A 25,168-nucleotide genomic window follows, 5' to 3' on the forward strand; every position below is an offset into this window, starting at 1 on the left:
TGGGAGTCTGGATTGTTTATAAGGTTATTCTGAATTCCCTATTAAGTATTTAGTCATAACTGAAAAAAATGTGTATCGATGGTTATCAAGAGTATGAGACCCTTTTGATTTCTGATGTATGAAGGCCATTAAGAGCAGGCCAAATATAGTACACATCTGTGACTACTTTGTTGTATTACAGTAAACCATGATTAGCATCAGTATCTACACAAAAGTATAATACAAGCTTTCTTTTTTTTGTTTAAAATGCTCACAAAAAAATGGATTGTGCAAATGCACTGTATTATGTGCTATTATTGTGAAATAAAAGCACCTAGGAGCAACAGCTGAGCCACAAATACATAGACTATACAAGCTTACAGAACAGAGGTGCCCAGTGCTGCAGCACGTAACAAGTAAAAATTGCATCACTCACTACAAAGGTCCAAACTGCTTCTGAAAGCAACATCAGTAGAAGAATTGTGTGAGAGGAGCTTCCATGGGTTCCAAGGGTTTCCATGGCTGAGCAGTTGCACGCAAATCTAAGATAACTAGAAGTAGTGGTAAGCATTGGCTGGAGTGGTGTAAGCATGCCACCACTGGACTCTTGAGAAGTGGAAATGTGTCCCCTGGAGTGATGACACACTTAACTAGCTGGCAGTCTTATGGAGAAAACTGGATTTTCCAGATGCCATGAGAATGCTATCAGAATGCATAGTGCCGTCAGTAAAATTTGGAGGAAGAGGAATGATGCTTTGGCACTATTTTTAATATGCTTTTATTTTTGTGGCAACAGTGTTGGGATGGCCCTTTTCTGTTCCCGAATGGATGTGCCCTTGTGCACAGAATGATGTTCATAAAGACATGGTTTGATGAGTTTGGTGTGGAGGAACTCCAGTGGCCTACACAGAGTCCTGACCTCAATCCCACTAAACAACAGTGTAATAAATTGGAGCGTCTATTGCAAGCCAGGCCTTTGGTTCATCATCAATGCTTCACAAATGTCTTTTGACTGAATGGGCACAAATTCCCACAGACACACTCCAGTCTTGGGGAAATCCTTTCTAGAGTAGTAGAGGTTATTTTAGATACAAAGGGTGGATGAGGCTCCATATTCAGTTGCCCATGAATTTGAAATATATATAAACTCATATAAGCTTCACGGTAGTGTCCACATAATTTCGGCCAAATATTATATCTCAGTACTAGCAGACAGACAATTGATACTTTCAGTTTCTCACACAAAATGTAATCAGTTTAGCAATGAAAGAGTAGTAGTCATAATATTCTCTACAGTAGAGTCTCATGTGGTAATACTCACACCCTAAACTGATTTACCAAGCAGAAAAGGTACCATTCCTCTTGAGAGGTGCTTGGAAGATGTAGTGTATTCTTTGTAGCAGACACAGGGATGCAGTCTAGACTGAGACTGGCATCCCAGAGGATTATGTGTAATCCTCACAAGCTCATTGAGGTGCAAGACAGCATTTCTGCCCACTCGCACACTGAAGCATATGGAGAACAAATCCTTTTCCATTGTCAAATAGAAAGTTTATTTGTTTAGTTTTTTTGGGTGGAAGCACCTTCCTGAAGCACAGCCATATGTGGCAGAAAGATTATGCGTAAAGTGTCAGGCATGTTACACAAAAACAATCTGGATTTTAATCAAATTATCCATAACAGGCAAAGAGCAAGATTAGCTTTTGAAAAATTAAAGAAGTGCTCCATGTAATATCTTGTGGATATTCTTTGCCCTTCTTCTACAAGTATATGGTTGGTATCTACATTTCAAATGGCCACGTAAGGTGCCAGTTAAGTAATTGCCATCCATAACCAATAGTCCACCAGAGTAAACCAGAGATCTCTCGGGTGGAAAAGATGGCACATTAGCTGTCTTTTTGTGGCCTTTCTATATGATACTGTGCATGTGTGCATGGCAACTTGAGTCACAAGGTAGAGAGAAAGCCCTACCAGGTTAAAAGGTATTATAGTTGCCTTAGGGGGATTTGGCAGTGATCATTTTTGGTATCCTTCCAAAATATACATGCATTTAATTGATAGTACCAGTATTCAAAAAAGTATGGATGAATTGATATTTCCTCAGCATCCAGATAGCCATCGCAGATGGAAGCCCAGAGCTCAGTATCTTAAATTATTATATTTTGCATTTTAATGGGAGAATAGCTTGGTAGGTCAGAAATAGCATTTGAGGTTTTATACAAGTATCAAATGATTACAGTGGAGTAGAAATTTTTACAAGCATTTTAAAACCCCATTGTGTGTAACATAAATCTGTAAAAATGTCCTAAAACCACTGTCTTTGGTTTGGAATAACATAAAGGGATTTGATTACATACTTGCTTGGATACCATCAAATTGTTCAATTATCTAGACTGAACCATAAACAACATCCACTTGACCATGGAGGCTGATAATACAGACATACAAATGAGACCTAATTAGTATAGTTTCAGATGCAGTCTTGCCTTTTCTGCTTCTCTGTGTTGGCCTTTTTGTTCCTACCCACACTGAAGGAGTATTTCTTGATGAAAGTGATATGCTATGCTGTTCTGCTAAAAGCCCATTAAGGGCAGATGAGTGAGGCTGGCCAGTAATTAGTCCAGCCGCACAGTACGGTACATGGAACCAATGCTTGGCTCACTGAGAGAGCCAGAAAGCTGAACTGCAATAAACATAAGGGCTGTGTAATTACTTATGCCTAAACCAATGCCCTCAGCTCTCAAGTTCAGCATTTGTGGGCACAAAGGAAAGCCTGCATAGAAAATGTGACATGGTCTATAGGTTGAGATGGTCTATAGGTTGAGGAGAACCAATGGAGATCCAAAGTCTCTATCTGCTTTCTTAGCTAGTTATATGTTCCTCAAATATATATATATATATATATATATATATATATATATATATATATATATATATATATATATATATATATATATATATATATATATATATATATATATATATATATATTAGCTAGTTATATGGGACTCAAATATATATATATTTATATACACACTGAACATCACACACACACACACACACACACACACACACACACACATATATACACACACACACACACACACACACACACACATATATATATATATATGTTTATTGCAGTTCAGCTTGCAGTTCACCTTTTTTTTGTAAGTAACAGTTTATACTCTGTTATTAACCCCATTGAGGCTTATATACATATATACATGTATGGTTTTTAACCGTATAAAGAACTCACAATGCTTATGCCAAGGTCATACAACAAAAGATATGAGATTTTATATTATTTATATTATCCCCTGAATAAAATATTTTTACACTGCTTGTCCTATGAAGCAATCAATTGCATTGCAATTAGTCACAACAGAAGCCCTCATATTTGGGCTTTATTCTCAGTTCAAGGACAGAAGTCAATCTTCCTAATGGCTTTCAGAGTGTTTCTGGCACTGAAGCTGAGGTCTGACTTCATGGTGCTTGTATTCACCATGCCCCCCAGTGCCATAACCTTGAGAAAGCTACTCTGACTCCATTTACCTTTTAATAAAAGTCAGCTGTCCTGTAGGGTAATGGATAAGACCTCAAACTTGGTAGATCAATAAACGGCAATTGTCATGGCAACTGACTGCCAAAGTCAATCTTTGTACTGGAGCTGTGACACACAAAATATCAATAAAGTAAACATTTTGGCATTTGTAGCTCAGTTCTGCAGTTTGTGTAGTAGTCAACACCCAGGTCACGCCTTCCGAGAATGAAGGGTAACACTATGATTTGTGCAGCTAACTTTAATTTGCTCCTACTTCAGAGGCGCAGAGTCAAGGGCTGCCCCTAACAGCTACTTCTAATTTATTTAGTGCTCCGAGGAAGTACATGGGTCCAGTGTAGCTGCACTCTCATTCCATTGCATTCAAAAGGGTTCTGTCATTGTTGTTATCTAACAGGTATAGGTGTAATACCTTGTTTATCACCAGTTTTCCCATGTCTTCTTCACTACCCATGCGTGACATAAATTGGTTAAAAGGAAAAGGAAAGTTAAACCTGATGTCTCCTGTGAGGACTGTTATTCTGTTTACTCGTCGTGCTTGATGTGAATGACCTTGAGGACAGGCAAACTTGTGGTTTCCAGAAAAATAGGACATTTCAGACAGTGGACCTTCATCAGCTGTGCAAGCCAGGTACTTTTGATAGATCCAGTTTATATTAGACAATGTATTGTTTTTAATCTATAACATTCATTCCATCGCATTTCAAAGATGTTCAAATGATCAGCAAGCCTTCTCTTGGTTTCTCCAATGTAGAGCTGATTACATCACTTGCAATTAATACAATAGATTACTCCTGCAGTAATGCTTGGGGAGGCACGCATTAAAAAAAGAGAGTATCTTGTATCTACTGTTAGTCAATAGGTATACCTATGCATTGTATAGATGCTTTAAATACTTGTTTGGAATTACAGACTGTTCATTTCTTTCACTACTGGTTGGTCTTGAACCCCAGGACCATCACTGGATACTACCTGGTTGGCACACCAGACAGACTGCAGTGATAGTGGCATGGTAGTGGGTGTTGTGCTGGTATGTGCATGTCTTGTGACAATAGTTTTTACACATGCCTGTGCTGAGCTGAGAGTTGTTCACCATCCAAAAATATCTAGCCAAGAGTACAGTTAGACATCTGCTGCCAAACATAATTTGTGTTAGCCATTCTCAGGCATTTCATTGATAGTTAGCTGCTGATGGGAACAGTGTTGACAGGATATTTTTGAATTTCCAGCCTTCTTCATGATATTATCTATTTAGTTAGTCAGTCTAATGAACCGGGTGCAGTCCAACAATGCTAAATTGTTTATCCTTTCTAAAAATGGGTGTAAAATAGTTTGAATGTCAGCTGTCAGTTTTGGTTACATAAATTGACACACACACAAAAAGCATATAGAAAGGGTAATGTTTTTAATGAAACCTTATCAAAAACTGTACTGAGAAATATTTTGTACCTTCTCCTCAGTAGGACATTTCTGGGTGCAGACTGAGTACTCTGATCTCTAATGTATGTCCCTCTAGTTGCTGAATAGCTCCTATGTCACTGGTCATCATCCACAGTAAACACAGATAAATAAATAAAGAATGCATGATTTAAGAACTGCATAATTGTTCACTGTAAACTCCATAAAATGTCATAATGCTTGTTTCAAGGTCATGCAGCAAAAAGTGAATGCTGATTACAAAAATGTGAGATTTTCTATAATGATATAATGGTCCACTGAGCCCCAGAAAATGAATGGTAATACTTATAAATCCATCCCTTTCTGGCAGCACCTCAGTCATACAGCTACATAGTCAGCTGCATGGCCAAACAGTGCTATTATGGTACAAAAGCACTGTGTGCCCACCCTGAACACAGGGCCTGTACATTTAAGAGCTGGTTCCATTCATCACATACAACATAAATGTTAGTTCAATGTTATTCTATGAAGAGTGGAAAGAAATTTTGATATAGTGCCTTGATGTGTTTGCATGGTAGTGATGTTTTGCAGCAGTCCAGTGATGGCATAAAAATGTCTTCTATAATTTGCTGAGCTATTATATAAGAAGATATAACTTGGATACTGGAAAACTTCAAAAATAGTATTTTTTTTGTTAGTTGACTGATGCATTTCAGGATATTCGTGGGATATGCCAGGCCTGTCAGCAATCTCTCTCTCTGGACAGTGGCTAGGAAACTGATAACAATAAGTATTTGAAGCTGAGTGGGAAACATTCTGTTCATCTGTGGAGTTAGGCTGAGGCTACAGTGACATGCACAAGCACAGGAGAATATCTTTTGGCTTTGGCAAAACATACCTGTTGTGTTCCAGTGCTTTTCTGTAGATCAGTAATACATAGAGACATAGTAATGTAATGCTTGCAGCTTATATATATATATATATATATATATATATATATATATATATATATATATAATTTTAAAACTTACAGTAACTTAACATTCTTATTAGAATTCTATTTTATATGTCTGTTCAACCCACCCTGTCAGAGAATCGGATATGTGACACATGAGAAGGAAGCATACGCCTCCTTTTATTCTGGATTCCTCTTCCCACACCTTTCTACCTCTTACCTTATGGCTCTCCTTCTCCACAATCACACTTCTTCTTGAGGCTCTGGTATGGGTAGCAAGTTTAATATTGTGAAATTCCCTTTGTGCTTCTCTCATAATGCTGAATATAATGGCCTGCTGCAATAAGTTCAGTCTGTGCAAGGCCATTCTGGTCATTAGGACTTTGCTTCAGCCTGTCAGATCACATGCAGCGGGGAATCCCCCAGGTCTAGGATTTAAATGAGTCTGTAGCTCTGTATATACACTGGACCACGGGACTGCTAGCCTTGGGACATCTTACTCTGTATATGCGAGCAGATCCCTGCCATACTTAATTGTGGGCTGTAAAAAATGGATGGGCTCCAGGCTACATCTCAGGCCAGTCCAGGCCATAGCCTGAGGGGCAGATTGCAGTGCATACTGATGACTTTCAGACAACTAGCATGCAAATCATTATGGAGAGTTGGAAGAGATTAAAAGTTTACACAGGGTTCATCCATATTAGTTACACTTCATGCTATTGTTATGTGGCTAGGGATGAGGGTGGAATGTGGAATTGTCACTTCACCACATGCATATAAAACTCAGAGTCTCCTTCATTTAAAAAGTAGTAGCTGTGCATAAAGTAAGAAGGCCGTTGTATATAAACCTAACCTAGCCTAACATAACGTAACCTAACCTAACCTAACTACATATAATATTAATTATATAATGCTAAGATATGTGTGATACTAGCTGTTTTTTTGTTTTGTTTTGTTTTTTCATTTAGACGTTACCCTATTTACAAGCAGTCTTGAAGTATCATTATGGAGCCCTTTTCATACTAACACAGGAAATGGGCTTTTACTCTCTTCTCACCACAAATGCTGTGTGAAACTATTGCTCACAGTCGTCTTGCTGGCTGCCAGCGCTGCCTGGATTACCATGGCTCAGGGGAAACTACTTTCAGTGAGACGTTACCTCTCAGCTATATATCCTTGCTTACATTGTATCCTTGGCACCAAATTCAGCCACATGCTGTTGTATGTATCTGCCTCCTCTTACATGCTGTTTCTCCATATTGATACATATTAGAAGAACAGGAAGTGCTGCTCTGATTTAAAAGAAAATGAGTCTGGAGTGCACAAGGTGTTACTACAGGTGCTGGTATAGGTTATTAATGTCTCAATATCCTTAGTCCAGTTGGTGTGGTCAGTATCAACACTAGCACTGCAGGGAAAATAACAGAATATTTCATGTTTAGCCAGTTAAATAAACAAACAAACAAAAACAATCAGACAGACAAATAATCTTTCCCATCAGTGAATGCATAACAAGATTCGGACACACATTTTATGGTGCCATCTTGGCCTGTAGACTTCAGCAAGCTTGAAGCTGATCCCACAAAAAGCAGCAGATGCTCTTTTCTGATCCTAGAACAGACCATTTTACACTCATTCAATCCAGAGAGACAATAACATGCCTTTTGCATTTGGAGTTGGAAGTTTCGATTTTGTGTACTTCTTTGTTATTAAAGATTGGCACAGTGTTTTTTCATTAACTCAAACACTTCTCAATCCCAGACATGTTTGCTAAAATGTTTGCAAATTCCAAATCCAAATCAGTATGCCATGAAGAATAGCAAAATACTCTATTACAGACCTAGGCTGATTTCTGGTAAATAGCATAAATGCATTCAAACACCTGAGCAGGTGCAGGAGCTTTCACTGAGATAGTTAGCTAGCCAACATACAAGCATATTTACATTTACATTTATATTTTCAGGACCATCTCCTTGGACCCCTGTGTTAAAGAGGCATACAACACATGCAAACAAACCCAACCCAAGAAAATTCTGTTATATTCCAGACAAGTAGGTCCAAGGCACAGTAAGGGACATTGAAACATGGTTGTTTGAGGTACATAAAGCTTTTGCCTGCTGAAAACATGCCATTCACAGCTCTCTGTCACAAAACAGAGCTTAGTGCATGGGGTGGTGGTAATTCAGTGGTTAAGGTACTTGAGAATCAGAATCAATCTGAAGGTTGCCAGTTCAAGCCTCACCACCACTAGGTTGTCATCACTTCAGAATCTTAAGTCACTTTGGATAAAAGTGTCAGTTTAATGTAGAAAATGTCGAATTTTACATGTGCAAAAGCGCTCCATCAAATAAACCTGCACACAAATTGCTAATCCAACTGCCCATGCTGTTTATTCAATTTTCCCACAGTATGTTTCAGTGTTAATGAGTGGTCTTACATGACTGACATGAGCTTGGATCAGAACTCCTAGACTACTGGCTGTATAGCCATATGTTGGCTCTGCTTTGGAGAAGATCTGTGGAAAATTTGTCTTTTGTCAGACAGACTCTCACTTTTCATAATCTGGCATCTGGGTCTGTTTTCTGTGTACTGTGACTCACAGCTTCATATTTGTTTTTTACACTCAGTGACAGACTACCCATTTCTAGATCTCCTTTGTGCTGGTTATTCTACAGGCTCACCAGAGAGATGAAATTACTGCCCCCTTATGGGCTGTCTTTTCTCCTTTGCCCCACAGAAGACCACTGAATGTAACACCTGTGTGCCTCCTATTTCTCTGATCATCCCTTGATTTTCTATCACTTTTCTCAATTTCTTTGCACCTTCGTTGCGCACAAGGATTTTTGGATGCAGATTTCTCCTCCTTGTCTATGGAACTGTACATATCTTAATTCCAGCCAGATCATACTTGAGCGAACAGGGCATTAAATGAGGAGTACTCTCACTGTTTTTACCTTTCAATGAGACAGAACAAGAAAAAGAAAGAGTGATTCCTGAAAAGGCTGTTTTTTGTGTAATGACTCCACTGGCACAGATTTTGTTTGTATGTAGTCTTTGTAGATTAAACAGACATTCAAGGCTAAATTGAAATCAAGATACTTGGATAAGTCCCAAAAACATAACCCATTTTGTGTGATGTTGAGGACTTTTACCTATGTATGTGTTGTTGTTGTTGTTGTTGTTGTTGTTGTTGTGTGTGTGTGTGTGTGTGTGTGTGTGTGTGTGTGTAAAAACTTTTCTTTTTAAAATATGAAAATGATAAATAGAAGTTCTCCTTGTACTGCTTTATAGGTTGCAGTAGGTTCTACTCAGAAAAGGATATGGTAAATAGTGGGTTTGTCATCTCACTTAGATACACTGTTAGAAATGTATATGTTGCAAACATTAAGGACATACTATATAACATTTTATGACTGATCATTCAAAAATGGTTTTAAGATGATCAAAAAGTATTGTAGCCTTAAGGTTCTTTGTACCTATTTCTGTACATCTCATACACACTACTCCATATACTGCCTATTCAAAATTATTTTTACATTGAAATAGGCAGAAATAAATTTATAACAGAAAACCTAATAAAAAGCATTACAACAATGTAAATGTTTGTAAATATAATATGATTCCTTAATGCGGTTTATGGATACAAAGGAAAAATACAGCACCCCTTGGTTAATTCCTAGAAATTTGCAGGAGCCTACAAAAATGCGAAGTGCTGGTTAGATTAGTATTAGTTTTTTATGGTTTTTGCAGTTATTTTTGGGTAACTTCAATCACATGAAACCCAATCATATCTGTCCTATTTGACACAACAAATCGCCCACAATTATATCAGTAAAATCCAAAGCACACCTTACCTGATGATACTGGATTGGAAAAAGCCCAAATGCAAAACATATAGAATCCGTCTGAGTTGGGAGAGCATTCTCTTGCCCAGTCTTTCTCTCAGCCTTGTAAAAGGACTCACAGTAATAATCTTAGAAATTACCACTTCCACTGTCTAGAAAGTAACACTGCAAAAGAACACATTGTCTTGAATATCCAGGCTGTGTACAAAGTTCTCTCTTCCTGCTCTGTCTGTCTGCTGACAGTAAAATCCACTCCTGTGTTGGCTGTTGCTGGTGTGGTGAGAATCAGTGAGAGCGCAGACATGTGTGTCTCTGCGTGTGGTTTGTAGAGAGTGGGTGCTTTCCCCCTTTCTTTCTCATTCCTTTTTACAGCCAGCTCCTAGCTCCAGAAAATCTAACAGAGATGATTTAAAGGGCCAGCACCATATTTCTTGACTATGAGACAGACATACGTGAACCTGCTGAAAGATCACTAAAGAGAGAGAGATCATTAGAGCATGTGCATAAATGTGAATAAATCAAATCAATAATTTCAATGTCATATAACTCATAAATGCTTCACAATGCCTGGACAAAGTAAAATGGAAAAAGACTATATTTCAATTTTAGTCTGAGATATAGATATTTTGGAACCTATATACCCATTTGGCTCTGTTTTTGATGCATGTCTGAATGTCTGCAATGTCTGCTCTCCTGCAGTATGCTATCATTTAAACTATTAGTTCACTTGTGCAATGGTAACAAAATTCCTGTAGAAGCTTTTATTGGGTAACTCACTAAAGATGGTTACATGCATGAAAGAAGTGTTGTTATACCCAGAACATTTTATACTGATATAATTTCTTATCACCTTTTTCCTTGGAAGAAATGTTTAGTCTACTTTCCCTTTTTTGGCAATAAAATCTGGAAATATCATGTCCTATGGTACTAACAAACGAATTGTCAAAGCACCTCTGTTGCTAGACCTTTTACCTTTGCAAATGTTCTTTTTTTTTTTTTTTTTTGCACTGAGACCCATATGTACATTATGAGACAAATATTGATATTGTGTGTATTGACTTTTGCAGAGACATGTTTCATAAGCCTGTTAACCCCCCCTTTTCCAGTGGTGCGGGTGAGAATCATTTATAGTGCCATGTAATGATGACGAAGGAGGTTCTGGATAAGATAATGAAAGAACTTCTTATTCTAAATAAAGAGGACAGGGCACAATACAAAAAAAGCTTTTGTTTTGCTCATCCATGTTTCTTATATAGGATGCTTGATGCCCGTCAGTGCTGACTTCTGTTCTAAACGATGCAAGACATAACAACATATTAAATATTAATAGGGCGTAGCATCTTTGCTCCAGTGATGAGAATGACTTGGCTGCAAATCAAGTCAAGAATTCACCTGTTTGGCTCCATTATCTGTCATTGTTGCCCGTCAGAACTGTCCCATTTTCTTTTACTTTTTTTGTCTTTCTCCTTCAGTTCCATTGACATGCCACCCCAAATGCCTTCAAAATTTGATATTAGTTACATTTATTCCTGCTTTGAAATCAAACACACATCTCTTTATGAAATAGATACCAACATTTTACTTATAGCCAAAATATTGAACAAATGGTTTATGTTTTAAGGCATGGATAATCACTCTGACACCAGCACAATAAAGTAAAACATATTCACAGCATAAATAGAAATAATTGCTTGCTAAAGAGGAAAAAGACAGCTAATTAAATTTCCCTTTTGCTGGAATTTATCTTCACTTCTTCAGTACCCAGATCTTTTATTTAATTTTCTGCATTAATGATGTGCTCTAGAATTATCTTTATGCACCCTGGTTGTCACTGATGCTATAGAGGACAAAGGTTACTTGTGCATCAATTCTGTGATTATACTTCTACTTTTAAGCAAATTTGTCTGCACCATATGCAATATTATTTCGCCAAGCTTATCTACATTGACTGCAGTCTGCCTAGTGATGCAACTGATCACCTACATAGCTAGAAGGCCATAATGCATCACATTTAATTTGCATTTTAACACAGGCAATCAACCTAGGTGTCATGGGCTAACAGAAATCTTCAGTGGATTGATCTAGCCAATCTTCTGATTACTGTCCACTACATTATTAAATTTTTCTGGACTGCACTGGAACTGACTGACTGACTGTAATGTGCAGTGGTAAACCCTTTCCTGTTGCTCCTTGCCAGCCAACTTTAGTCGACTGCACATTCCCTTAAACCAAAGGTTTCAACTACCATTTTCTCATCTACACAGCAGGCCCTAGCCCATTTGACACTAATATATGGAGAGAGCAGAAGATTTGCCATTTGCCATCATTTAAATTAAATATGGCAATCCATATTTTCTGTAATAGTGAACTGAATTAAAGTATTCATCATCCTTGCTCTGACACACCTAAATAACCTCTGATGTAAAAAGCACTTCTTTTCATGTCACAAAATAACTGGATTGGGTAAACCTGTGTGCATTTGTATTTACATTTATTTGGCAGACACCAGACAAGGATATAAAAACATTTTGAAGTATTGTGAATCTTCCCAGAATAGGCCATCCTTCAAATCTGATTGTCCGGGTAAGATGAATCACAGTAAGGGAGTCCACCAACAGACCAAAGAAATTATAGTTCTTCATCACAGAGACAGGATTAAATATTCCTGAGACAATGGTGCCATGTACACACCATCTCAGGTTTCTACTGGCATGTGAAATGACATGGGAAAGAACAGATGTTAGGGTTTGACTTTTGGACCTTAATGGTGAGCAAAATGTTTTGCACTGTAGACAAAGAATCCCATCTCTGTGGTAAGGCATGGTGTTGGCAGCATCCCAGAGTCTGGATGCTTCTCCTCATTAGGCGCTGTAAAGCTTGTAAAGACAGGATGTAAATGAATTGAGCAAAGTGTAGAAAAATCCTGAAGTATAATTTGTAGGAACAAGTACACTGGGACAGCAGGATGACCTGAATCATACAACCACACACACAATCACACACATAATCACACACACAATCACACACACACACACACACACACACACACACACACACACACACACACACACACACACACAAAGAATAAATAAATAAATATCCTAGGGTGGGCAGTCCAACTAAACATCTGTGTAATGACTTAATTGTTGTTCACAACAGTAGTCTTAATGGAGCTTAAGCAATTTTTCAAGACAACTGCTCCAAAATTCCAGAGTTCACATTTGCAATGCTGACAGCAGCTTCCAATGCAGCTTGCAATACTGACAGCAGTTGTAACTGCTGCCAAAAACAGTCCTACCATGTAGGGGGTACATACAAATGCAATCAAATTCAAGTGCATTGTGTTGATAACTGACCAAAAGCTATGTAAAATACACAAGGCGAGTGGATGCTTTCTGTAGTTCAGGTAGTAAACTGACTTAGGAGTTCACCTCGAGAGCCATTGTTGCAGCACTGTAGGGCATATTGCAATTATGTTATAAAACAAATGCATTGATTTATTCTGGTTTTCAACCAAATAGTGACAGGGTCCTAGGTGCAACAGACTGCATTCAAGTCAACATGCTCCTGAGGGATCAAATCCATATGAGTAGTTCTGTAAAAAATAAAACCACTCTGAGAAAATGACATTTTACATGACTGGCCTCTAAAGCTAAGCCACAGTAGGCTTTAAATCACATTAGTTTTTTAAGAGTTTTCTTTTGACTGTTATTATGTTTTGACATAGCCATATATAGCCATTACATAACCACTGTTTAACTACACTGTGTAAACTTTGACAACACATCTATCTGTGAAGAAATAACTACATGCTTTTAAATGTCAGTGTGAAACACTGAATATGAATTTGTACAAATAATTTCAAAATCATTAACATAAAAATGGCAATAATGGAATTTACATTTTAGTGTATAGTTTCATCTCTTAAAGCTGACCCAGTGCTAATCATTCTGTAATTTACTTCAAGTAATGAGAATTACTTAACATAATGTAGTTATTAGGATTGCTCTCCTCCCTTTATGTTTTAGTTGTACTCTTGTGGGAGGGAGTGAAGTATGTTTGCGGTCAGATCTCAGACTCTCAAGCATGAGTAGGGCTCTGCAGCTTGTCAGTCTAATCTCTTTATCCAGGGTTATGTGCAAGGAGAGTTGGAGGAAAGAATGTTTTGTCCTTGAAGTGGCAAGCAAATAAAATATTGTTATACATTTATTGTATAAGAATACTTTTTAAAAGTCAGAAGCTAAAGCAGTGTATTTACTTAAAAATTAGAGTAATGCATTATTTATTGTAGGGGGGGTGGAGCTGGGGGGATGGGATTTGTTGAGACTGACAGTTCCTATTTGCAGGCCTGTGGCTGATTTCCCAGACATTAGGGTTAGTATCATAGTTTCTTCCTTTCATGAGTGGGTGAGGCTTTATCAAACTACAGATGCCAGTTCCAAAGGCTTTCAATGCACATGAAATGCTTATCCGAATGAGAGTTAAAAATGTATACAGGGGGTTTAGAGTTCACGATGTGTGAAACAGACTTTATCACAATAGCTAAGTGCCAGTTTTGTTTTGTTTTTCATTTTTAGATCTAACCATTTGTTTTCACTTTAATTTTCCATCAACTGAAGAAGAATATTTACCACAGGGTAAATAATATTACATGGGTACATAATATTACACTGGTATGTTGCTGTCCTCATTTTTAAAGTCACTTGACTTTTTTACTTGACTTTTTAATTGTGATCTCTTTGTCCTATAGCCTAGAAAGTTTTGATGGATTCCAGCAGCTATAGTTCATCTGAGAATTGTGAATTGGGCTAAGAGCATTCGACATTAAGATCAATAGCCTGACAGCTCAAACATGAGCAGGAAAAGGTCACAATTTAATGGCAGAAGCAGTTATAGTTGTAGGCTGATGAGGGCTCTGTGAAAAAGGTCTATGGGGAAATCACCTATCTATAGAATGTTTTCAGGTTTTTAAAAGAACACCGATGTGTAAATGGGATCCTGTTGTCCTCATGTTTTATTCCTAGTGCATGCTCATTTTCACTATTCCATGGGGTAGGGTGGTAGTGAGTAATTAAGATCTGTATGTCTCTGTATAACAGAACAGACTATTTTTCCTTTATATATAGCCTCTTGGACATATATTTCTCAAACAGAATGCTGGAATTTGTTTACACATTTGAGTTCTTTTAGATTCAGCCAATCAGAGGTGCACAATTTGAATTAATGACCTCAGTGTAAACCTTGATGTTGGACTATCATTTAAAGGAGCAATAAGTAATTTTCCAATTATTTTTCTTCACATTATATTGCCATTACACTGACATCTAGTGGCCTGGATGTTGCAGAGTTTCTGTATTAAATCTATTTTATATATGGCCACCTCCATGTGTGGGACCTGCTCTGTGGAGCATAAACTGGTTCATTTGAGGACTAAAAAGCAATTAAATGTTTCATGTCATGTGAGCTGCACTTTATAGAAAGATAAAAAAGCAATCACTTTCATAAATCTTGTTTGATACTTGTTGGTAAAAATTGTTGGTGGTAAAGGTAATATGTCAAAATATATGACATATTGTCATTTAAGAAGCATACCCAAATTAAGCCTATCATATATGCTAAACCTATATGATGGTCAAAACCTAGTATAGGCATTAGAAACAGCTTGAAAAGAGAACTGTGTTGCTGTCTGGCTGTCATGATGTCTTTTTAAGTAAACTTCAGTCTGCTGTTGCAACCCCCTCCATTAACAGTAAATGAAATTCACAGCAAGTCACCCCATTCTTATTCAGTTTACACTGATTGCCTATTAGGTTATTGACTACAAAGGCTTATTTTGATGTAGAAATGCTTTTAATGTCCTAGTTCTGACATATCTTACTGCCTGATTATAGCACACTATAATCACTTTGCTCAATTAAAGTAAGCCTACAGTTTCCGTAGAATCACTTGCAACTTAGATTATTTTTCTATATATCCTCTAAATTCTAATGGATCAAAACCTTAGGACTAAAGGTGTTTTAAAATTCTGGACAAAGACTTGGTTGTTTACCCTTGTGTTATGCCCCTGGCTGCTAAGAATGCTGCGCTCCCTTTCTGGTGACTCCATTCCTGATGTGTCCCAGTTTGTTTCTTGGATAAAACTGCTGTCTCATGGCGAGTAATCAAAATGGCCTATATATGGACCAGGTTGGACGACTGAAGGTGGCTTCTTATGGATCAGTGTTGTTAATGCTTACACTGCTATGTACTTCTTGTTTAGCTTCTTGGGACGTGTCTCTGTTACCATGTAACCCCCTGTTATCTTGGCAGCCCTTAGGTTGTTGTGGGTGTTATCCCTGTTCTTAGCCTGAGAGAGCTTGTTAACCTTGTCTTTGTGTCCTCCCAGTTCTCCTGTGCATCCAGTCTTTTGGATTGTTTGTGTGAGCCCTGTGTGAAGACCTGTAAATACTTGTAAATAGTACTGGATGAAGTGAGTGGTACCTGTTCTTCTGACAGTACAATACATCACTTTTTGCCATATACCTTTTGCTTTGGGTTCTTTTATTCCATACTCCATCTGGCTCAAATTACTCAAATTAATTCAAATTACTCCATGTGGCTGTTATGGCCATGCTGCCTAGACTGTGGTTGTTTCACTGGCCTGTACATACTTTATTTTTCCTGTCCTGTCCTGTTCTCTCCTGTATAGTTATCATTTCATCTAGCTTGGTTTAATATTTTTTGTATGTAGTACTGCTATTTTTTCATTTTGCTATATTTCATTTTTCCCGTGTGGAGCATTTTCCGATTATGATCTCCAAGACACTGATGTTTTAAATGCATTGAGATACCAGTAGCTTTTTACCTGCCCTGTAGATATTGTGTTTGGAGCTGCAAAATATCTTTTGATAGCCCTACCATTCAGCTTTCATATGGCTTGATAAGATGGCTATTTCTACTCTTGAAAATGGTCACTTTCAAAAATAACTTAGACAGACCAGTGTATCATGTTCTTGCCAGGCAAGTTCATCATCTCTTCCAGTTTTACATTTTCACTTCTTCCTCCTTGCTCAGCAATTCTGATATCCTGCATTTGTTAAAACATTAAACAAAGTGTGCATCAAAGAGACCAAAGTTTCTCTCTGATATTACTTGCATACAGCTCATACACCAGTTTAGACAGTCATTGGGCAACACAAACTGGAACAAACAACTCTTGTTTGATAGTCTGACAGACACCAAAGAGCACGTATCAAGAGTAATGATTTGCATGCTACCTTCTTAGACTGTTCATTTCAAATCCATTACATGGTAAGAAATGTGACATAGGTTATAGGACAGTACAGTGGTTTTATGACATTCAGATCAACTCTCTACAGCTTTTAGAAATGCTAGTCTAATTAAAAATTAGTCTAATTAAAGAAATGAATGCTAGTCTAATTCGTCTTGTGGCATGTGCCATTTTAATAAATATGGAACATCAGTATACTTCAACCACTGGGAACAACATATCTGTTTCAATAGTTTAGTTTATTGCTATATGTTGCCTAACCTTCACCCCAACATTCACCAGTATTCAAAAGAATAACAAATTGGTTTCTGGGTTATAAAGTAAGTGGGTGATTTTTGTATTGTCTCGGATACACTGTGCATGAGGGTCACCAATATGTACTTTGAGTCTAAATGAAGGTAGATTATTATCAAAAAGCAATTTGGCAAAGTTATGTGTTTTACCTTATAAGTAAAAGTCAAGGCTTGAGTGGAACAAAATGTGCTGCTTAGACACTAACTAGTTTGTGGTCGAGTGTTAAATGTGCTAACATATTAAAGAAAATACTGGATTATTCTGTGGTTGCAGAGATGTTATGTCGCATTCAGGCTAAAATGTTGCATAGCTAGATCACATGGCATACCATGGTTTCAAGATGCTTTTATTCTCTATATTTTTAAGAGCCTCATTAAACCTAGAGTGCAAACTGTAAGTAATTAGACTATGACATAAATATGCAGGTTTTTGGCTCCGTAATTTAGCATATGAATTTTGTAATAAAAAAATGACAATGAGGGTTAAGTGCAGCTTTAATTCCAGGGGATTTATATCTATACTGCCTGAAACATGCAGAAGTTTTTGCTTTTTATACATTATCTTCTATTTCAGGAGACTATAAGATTAGACAGATTAAAATAAACTCAAATAAAACTGTCGTGTTCATCATGACTGCCTCACCCAGCAACATCTCCCAACACTGGGTGCGTTCCCAGTGTTGACTCAGACTCCAAAGGACTATCCTTCTTTTTCAGGGAGACATTGTATGGAGGAAAGCTAAACAAGATAAGCCTTATATGCCAACCACTGACTATGTTGAACATATAGAAGATGTAAGGTATGGTAAATGAGAACATGAATTTGAGCATAAATCTAAAACATGTGCTTGTTAGAATGAGACTTAGTCATAAGAAAAGCTCAAGATAGGAGTGGATGTATTTGGAAGATCAATGTTGAGAATAGTTATTACAACAGCAGAATGAATTGTACATTTAAATGGCTCCTGTGTTAGGATAAAACACACCAAAATCATGCACTGGCATTATACCAGTCAGCAGAAACATGGTTCATAGTAGCTCTCTATATCTGCACCTTTAGCTAAACTCAACCAAATACCTGTCTGTTTTCTGCTGAGGTTTAAAGACCTGAACAGAAAGATCATCATCCCATAGCTGGGGTCTTTAACGGAATAAGTTCTGCCCCATTTGTGATTGATTGTGATGCTGCAGATCATAATAGACAATGAGTGTTCAGAGACATTTAAAAACTGCTAATGGTGGGTCATATTTTTTAGCCTTGTGTACATGGAATTGACACATAGCTGGCTAAGCAGCAGCCAGTTGTCAAATTGTGGCCAATATATATAATAACGATGTGTTTGCTTCTCCCGGTTTAAATGCAATAATGCAAGATATGGAGACAGTTTACGGTTGCACTTGTACACAGAGAAAAACCTTAAACATAATTCAAAACTGCAAACGGAACCCAAGTACAAATCTAATTAATCCAGGAATGACATAAAGAGAACACTGGTCAGAAATGTGGCAATAGAAGTTAATGCCTGGCTTCAAGAAAGGCTACTGGATGGAATGTTTGCATAAATCAAGACCAGGACACTATAATATAGAGGAAATGGGGGGGGGGGGGGGGTGGAACTGTGACAGGTGAGGCTGATGTTGTAGCAGGTGTGGTTGTAACAGGTGTGACAAATGTAAATATGTTCAAGTTTAATCGTGCATTCTGTATTTTAATCTCACAGTCACCATTTTAATTTCCAGGCAATGTGCTGATAATCCAGAACAATAAATATTGTGCTATTTAATTAATTAGAGACACAGCTAGAATGATCAAGGAAAGCGAGTGCACCATTATAAAGGTCTGCGCTATGCCTATTAGCTCAGATTTTCTCAAAATATCAGAATATGTTGATGCACTTCAATTATCAGAATTTACAGTAATTCCCTGCCTCACCTTCACCTGTCTTTGTATAGTCTGTCTTTATTTCCATGTGCTTCATGTGACATGTGCTTTTGTTTTAGATCTTTGTTCCTCCACTGCTCTACCCACTTGTCAAGCACCTCACCTGAGTGCTGTCCCTAGTCCTTACCAGTAACTGTCATCAGGTGTTCCTTGTTTGTCCCTCTTTGTATACATATACTTGGTCTTTGTCTCATGATTTGGTTAGCATTGTATTCGTGCATTTGTTTTACTCCTTGCTGCACTGCCTGTCCTGCTCATTGTTCTGCATGTTTTATTTTGTCTTCTCATCTTATTGAGTAGTACTGCTTGTATTGAATAGGTTTTATTTTATCTTTAGTTTCCTGTTTTTGGTCCCCTGATCCCATTTTGGTTTTATTTTATTATATCATGGCTTAATCACATTAGACCATATTAAAATGCACTTACATTTGCATCCCACTAACACACTTCCCTCTACCACATTACATCATCCATTTGTGTTACTCACAGCTTGAGCTATACTATCAATTATTAAAGTTTCTGAATAATTTTTACTGAAGAATCTGTACTATCCCTTTTAGTATCAGTGAAATATACAAAAGCACAGCATTAGAAAAATTAAGCAAATGCTGTAAGAACAAAAATATGTCTATGAATTTCATTTCAGATGAGGACTCCTGAAGCAATTAATCTTTGAATGAATGATGCCTTGATTAATATGTATCAAATCAGCAACATTTTCTATTTGTATGAAATAAATAAATAACAGTTCTTGGTAGTGGAATCCGACTTTTGGGACCTAGTTTTATCAAGATAATAGAAAATACCATTAAACACAATTTATGCACCTGAAGATTTGAACCATGTTGGATGCTGTTGTTCTTTAACACCTGCTTAATCTTAGTTTGTGTCACCAAAGAAATGCTATGGCACATGGCATGTTTGAATAGTGGCCTCCCTATGCCAAGTAAAGCATGTAGGATAAGCATACAGTAAAAGCTTAAACACGGAGAAGGGAATCTGCTTTATCCTAATGTAATAGATCAGAGTTCCTCAGGATAATGAATAATTATGTGAATGTCCTGGGCCTGAAATGTTTAAGGCAGGTCAATGTATCCAGCTCAATTGGTGTTGTTTTAAAGCAACCTGAAATCGGAGCTTTTAGAAATGAAACTAGTTACAACAATTGGAGTCTCTGTTTTACTTTTTGAGAATAATGTATGTGTTATGTAAATTGTTACTACTGTAATATTGTAACAATATTACTATTGCCACCTTTTACAGTAATTAGGTTGACTATTTTGTCCCCACTTGCCATTGAACATATGTGACTGCAATCCTCATCAGTGTATGGACCTACTTCAGGTAAATAAATAAAAGTATCCTATTACAAGAACAGCTTATAGAATTATATTTGCCACTAAAGAACAATGGTCAAGGAGCACAAAAACTGGATTTCAGCTTGTTTACTGCATGACAAAGTTCTGTAACAATTATCTGATATTGCAGTTTACTGTACCATTTATTTAATGTACACATAATGGCAGCAGTTTATTTTCTCCGACTGCTCTATAAAGAACATGTAAAGAGACTATCTCTGCTACAGAGATACACCACTATGCATTTAGGTCTACTCAGTAGCAATGCACAAAATGCACATTTATTTATTTATTTATTTATTTATAGTTTAGGGATTTGCTACAGGTCTGTCTTTTGTAACTGTAGCCTCAGGTTTGAATTGTAGTATGTAAGCAATGGTGAAAAAGATGTATTACGTAAAGCAGGTCCTTGTGTTCTTGACAAAATAAATAGGGTGGGGTTGCCAGACATGTATTAGGCCAGTCTTGGACTTAATTGCTGTGGCAATGGTGAACCATACTTTTACTGGCTAAAACTTAATCTGGGTCTGGGGAACTGCCCCATAATGTTATTAGCAGTGACAGGTTGGAACTTTGAAATGCACAAAGCCATCACCATTCATTTATGCTGTAGAATCCTTTAGACATAGGTAGTCAGACATAAATGAGACCAATGCCTACAGTGCAGGCTGAAATGGAGATTGCACTGACAGAATGTTATTTCCCGGAAACTGTAAATAGGACGTTGTGAATGGTCTGTCTGTCAGCTAGACTATTCCAGTTCAAAATGTCTGAGCAGAATCCTATTATTATTTATTATTTATGTGAAGAATAAGGTATAATCACCTACAGTTATGTTATCCTCAGTTTCAAACTACAAAAATTACTAATTGTAACTGATACAAAATGAAGGTACAGCAGTATGGCACCAAGCATTCCTACTCACCTAAAACCATCCTAAATTTAGCAACTTGTATGAAGCTTCATTTGAATTAATTTGAATCTATGCATTATGGTGCTTAGGCATTTCTCAGTCACTTTGATGCATTTCTCAAATCATTATTAACATTTGCAAAACACGAAGTGCGTTTCTCGAAACAGTTCATACACACAGCTCCACATAATCGATTATCTGCAAACAACTTGTTTAAATTCCTTTAAAAATCCTTTAAAAGCCTGAGTTTATTTAGCGAAAGTAAATATTTATGTCAATGAACATGTCAATTCCATCAGAATGGCAAGTTCTTATGTAATAGTTTATTCACAGGCTCAAAATGTTAAGCCATGTTTCAATATAACAGTGTAATCTGTATTTTCTGATGGCTAAGGTTTTGATGACTGGAAATGCACAAGGCTGCCTTGTTTTCTGTGTCATTTTTCAACAGTACAGTGCATTAATGCATGTAGGAGATTGACTGCAAGAGACTTGACAGGATTCATATTCATGCTTTTATTGTTTCGACTGCAATTTGTTGACAGTCCCTGTCATTGCGATACAGAAAAGAAAGACCAGGCTGTTGCACAGCCCTCCACTTCATACATACATTCCCTTTCATACAAACACTGTAGCTGTGTTCTGTCCCGCCTGATTTCAGCTACGTAGCTCTGGAGAGATCCTGTTTTCACCCATGAAGCCTGAGAAAAGTGAATATCTTTGGGAGGTAACAATGTTTTTGAGCTGGTGTCAATCTGGGTGCAGGCATGGTGAATATGGATTGCTCTTCCAGGAGTAGCCATTCTAATTCTGTAATTAGAAGAATGAGTACTTCTGAACTCACCGAACCTGAGGTTTCAGCCTCTCTATTACTTCTGTTAGGCTCTACACCATTTGTATTCTCACACTTGCAAGACTTTGCTACCTAGCAATACTAACAATATATAATATTAATTCTTCCTGATGTCACAGTTGAATTAGTGAAACTCAGATCAATATTACTGCTGCATGTCTGAACAGCATGTGCCCTAACTGTGATCTAACTTTGCCCTGAATAGGTTTATCTAAATGAGCTTTGTTTGACAGATTCACTTTTGTTTCCCAAAATGTACGCTCAGTTATTTTTAATTTGCCAAAGTTCAGTTTTATAACTCCAGATGTATTTTAAAGAGAATGATCTTCTGTTTTATAGACAGAAAAAAAACAGCTTCCAGTCTGGCATTATAATAAGATGCCAGGAATTAAACCTAACCTGAAACATTACTTGAAAAAGAAAAGCCTTGGCCCATAAATTCCCCCCTATTCTAAATTCTTGATGTTTGGTACACCAACAACTGACTGAGAGCAATAGCTTGAAGGAGAATATAGACTACAGCCTTTTCTCTCTAAACATTTATAAAATTTTAGAAAGTCCTCAAGCCGTACCACTAGTCATCATCCTGTAAGCAATGAATGTTTAATTTGATCATTATAAGGAATAGAGTGATGGAGGTTACAGAGCCATGGGTTAAGAGCAAGCTTGGCATAAGCACTCTACTGCTTCCGCTTGCTTAAGGCCAGATGTCAGCTGCGTCAGACCTGCTACAGATGGATCTGCTTGACAGCAGCGCCAGAGTTAGTCTGCTCAGGTGCAAAGAGGTATTCCAGCTCTCTGCAGAGATTTATCCTTACAAGCAGTTAGTTTTTTATTCTTCTGAAGATTTCTCTTCCCTTCAGAGATTTGTTTTTCTAGCTGTTGTAGCTGGTGAGCTGTAGAATGTTAAATTCAGCCTTGTTTTTAGTTTCAGAGCTAGTGAAAGCTAACCTTCTTTGCTGTGTGGAGACCACTCAACATGTTGAGTGTAGTGGACTTTAAAAGAACTCAAAGTAGCTGTGATTTCATTACAACTTGGGATGCTTCATGTAATAAAACTAGTAAGTGATATAAGACATGCAGGTGTCAACCATTTAATCTTTGTTCAAGGGCTTACAGGTTTGAGGCAGTATTTCCACTATAGTACAGTCACAAATAGTTGTATGATAAACTGTTTTATTCTATGTAAATGATTGCATACCAAACCCTTCATACCCAGTATAGTATTTTACTATGTGTTCCATGCCTTTAGCCAGTTTTATTGATCTTTTATTAAATCAAATAACCATGATGAAATTAGCATTCATAATTTCCTATGCTCCTACACCATTTAATGAAGTGAATACCTAAATAGATATTGAGCACCATTCCAAGCTTTACTAAAACTTGCTTGACAGCACTTCCTCAGTCTTTGACAGCAGACTACTGCACTTAATCTAATATAGGTTAATTACTTTCCAAGCCAGCTGGATAATTCATTTAGCCCTTTGCTTTGTGCCTTTGACAGAGAAATTTCACGTCATCACCCAAAAGCTGGCATTGCGCAGTTTGGGCTTGTTGGGAGACCAAATCCCCTGTGACCCATGGGTGGTGTTTGGAGGTGGGGGATGGTGATGCATTTGTCCACTGGATCCTTAGGGAAGGAATAATGAAAGAACCCTACAAATTCAGCACTTTGTTTACACATCACTGAGCCAAAGTGTAACAAGCTGAATTATTGTGCATCTCGAAGTTCGGTTTGACTTTACACCACTGAGGAACAGCTTTAAGAGGTGGAGGGCAGACATGTACACACAAAAAGAGTGTAAATAAAAGCACCATGCAGAATGAATATTAGATCATTTTAAATTTATTCTATACATCATTTTTATTTGTTCTGTACATCATACCTTTATTATAGAATTAGCTCACAGAAATGTATAGACTGATAAAGTTACTGTGATTATGTTTCACTTAGATGATAGGCATATAACTGTGGGCTGTAAGCATCAAAACCTTCAAAGATTATTTGATGTTTGCCACAGTGAGCTTTTTAATCCATTCTTTATCCCAGGCACAGAAAGCATGTCATTCCTTCAGTAATTTACCAGTGTGTATAGGAGATTGTTGTTATGTACATTTTGTATACCCTGCATACTGTAATATAATGAAATGGTGCTTCTCACAAATCATATCACATCTCATCAATCTTTTTTTCCAGAGATCATATTTCTGAAGTCTAATTAATAAGAATCTTATATTTTCACTACAGCCTAATACTGAAGTTATATTAAAATCTTTGCCCAATGGAATCCAGCAGAAATAGTGTTCATTTTGCCTTTAATTTTCATTTCAATAGCTTTTTCTTTCACTGACCTTAATTTGACCCTACTCAAATGTTTTTAAAACATCTTGGAAATTTTGAAGGAAGAAGCATTTCTGGCATTTTGCGTTTTTATTTTGTCTCATACGATACCCCTCTCATACCTCGTGTGTGTGTTGAGTTACTCAGCAGGGATCTTTTTCGCTTGAAGCAGTTGATCCTGTCTCAGTAGTGTTCCATTCCCTGGCTGGTTACTGCTCACTGGAGATATAATATTAGTCAGGTTCTATCAGTATTGGCATAGTGAAGGCTTCCCCTACTCAGTGTGCAAAACATCAGAGAGGATGTTCTTCTAGCAGTTTCTCACTGCAAAATTAGTACCCAGTTGGCATATATACTGGTCAGGTGGGTCTCAGTTTAAAGTCATTTTGTCTATTTGCTATGCACATCAGGTCTGTAAGGACAAGGTGTCAGACACATTTAGATGATAATTCAAGT

General features: G+C 37.2%; 1 protein-coding gene across 1 annotated transcript in view; it reads right to left on the reverse strand.

Moving 5' to 3' along the window:
- Window positions 1–10,049, reverse strand: part of glra4a (glycine receptor, alpha 4a) — a 43,597-nt gene extending 33,548 nt beyond the window's left edge. Inside the window, exon 1 of the mRNA XM_026997657.3 lies at window positions 9,749–10,049. Within this exon, the coding sequence (XP_026853458.1) occupies window positions 9,749–9,816 (68 nt within the window). The 5' untranslated portion in view covers window positions 9,817–10,049. The remainder of the gene's footprint in view (window positions 1–9,748) is intronic.
- Between the last annotated feature and the right edge of the window lie 15,119 nt (window positions 10,050–25,168).

The sequence above is a fragment of the Electrophorus electricus genome, chromosome 16 (assembly GCF_041902795.1).
Source record: "Electrophorus electricus isolate QZ-2024a chromosome 16, ASM4190279v1, whole genome shotgun sequence".
In the NCBI taxonomy this organism is placed as follows: domain Eukaryota; kingdom Metazoa; phylum Chordata; class Actinopteri; order Gymnotiformes; family Gymnotidae; genus Electrophorus; species Electrophorus electricus.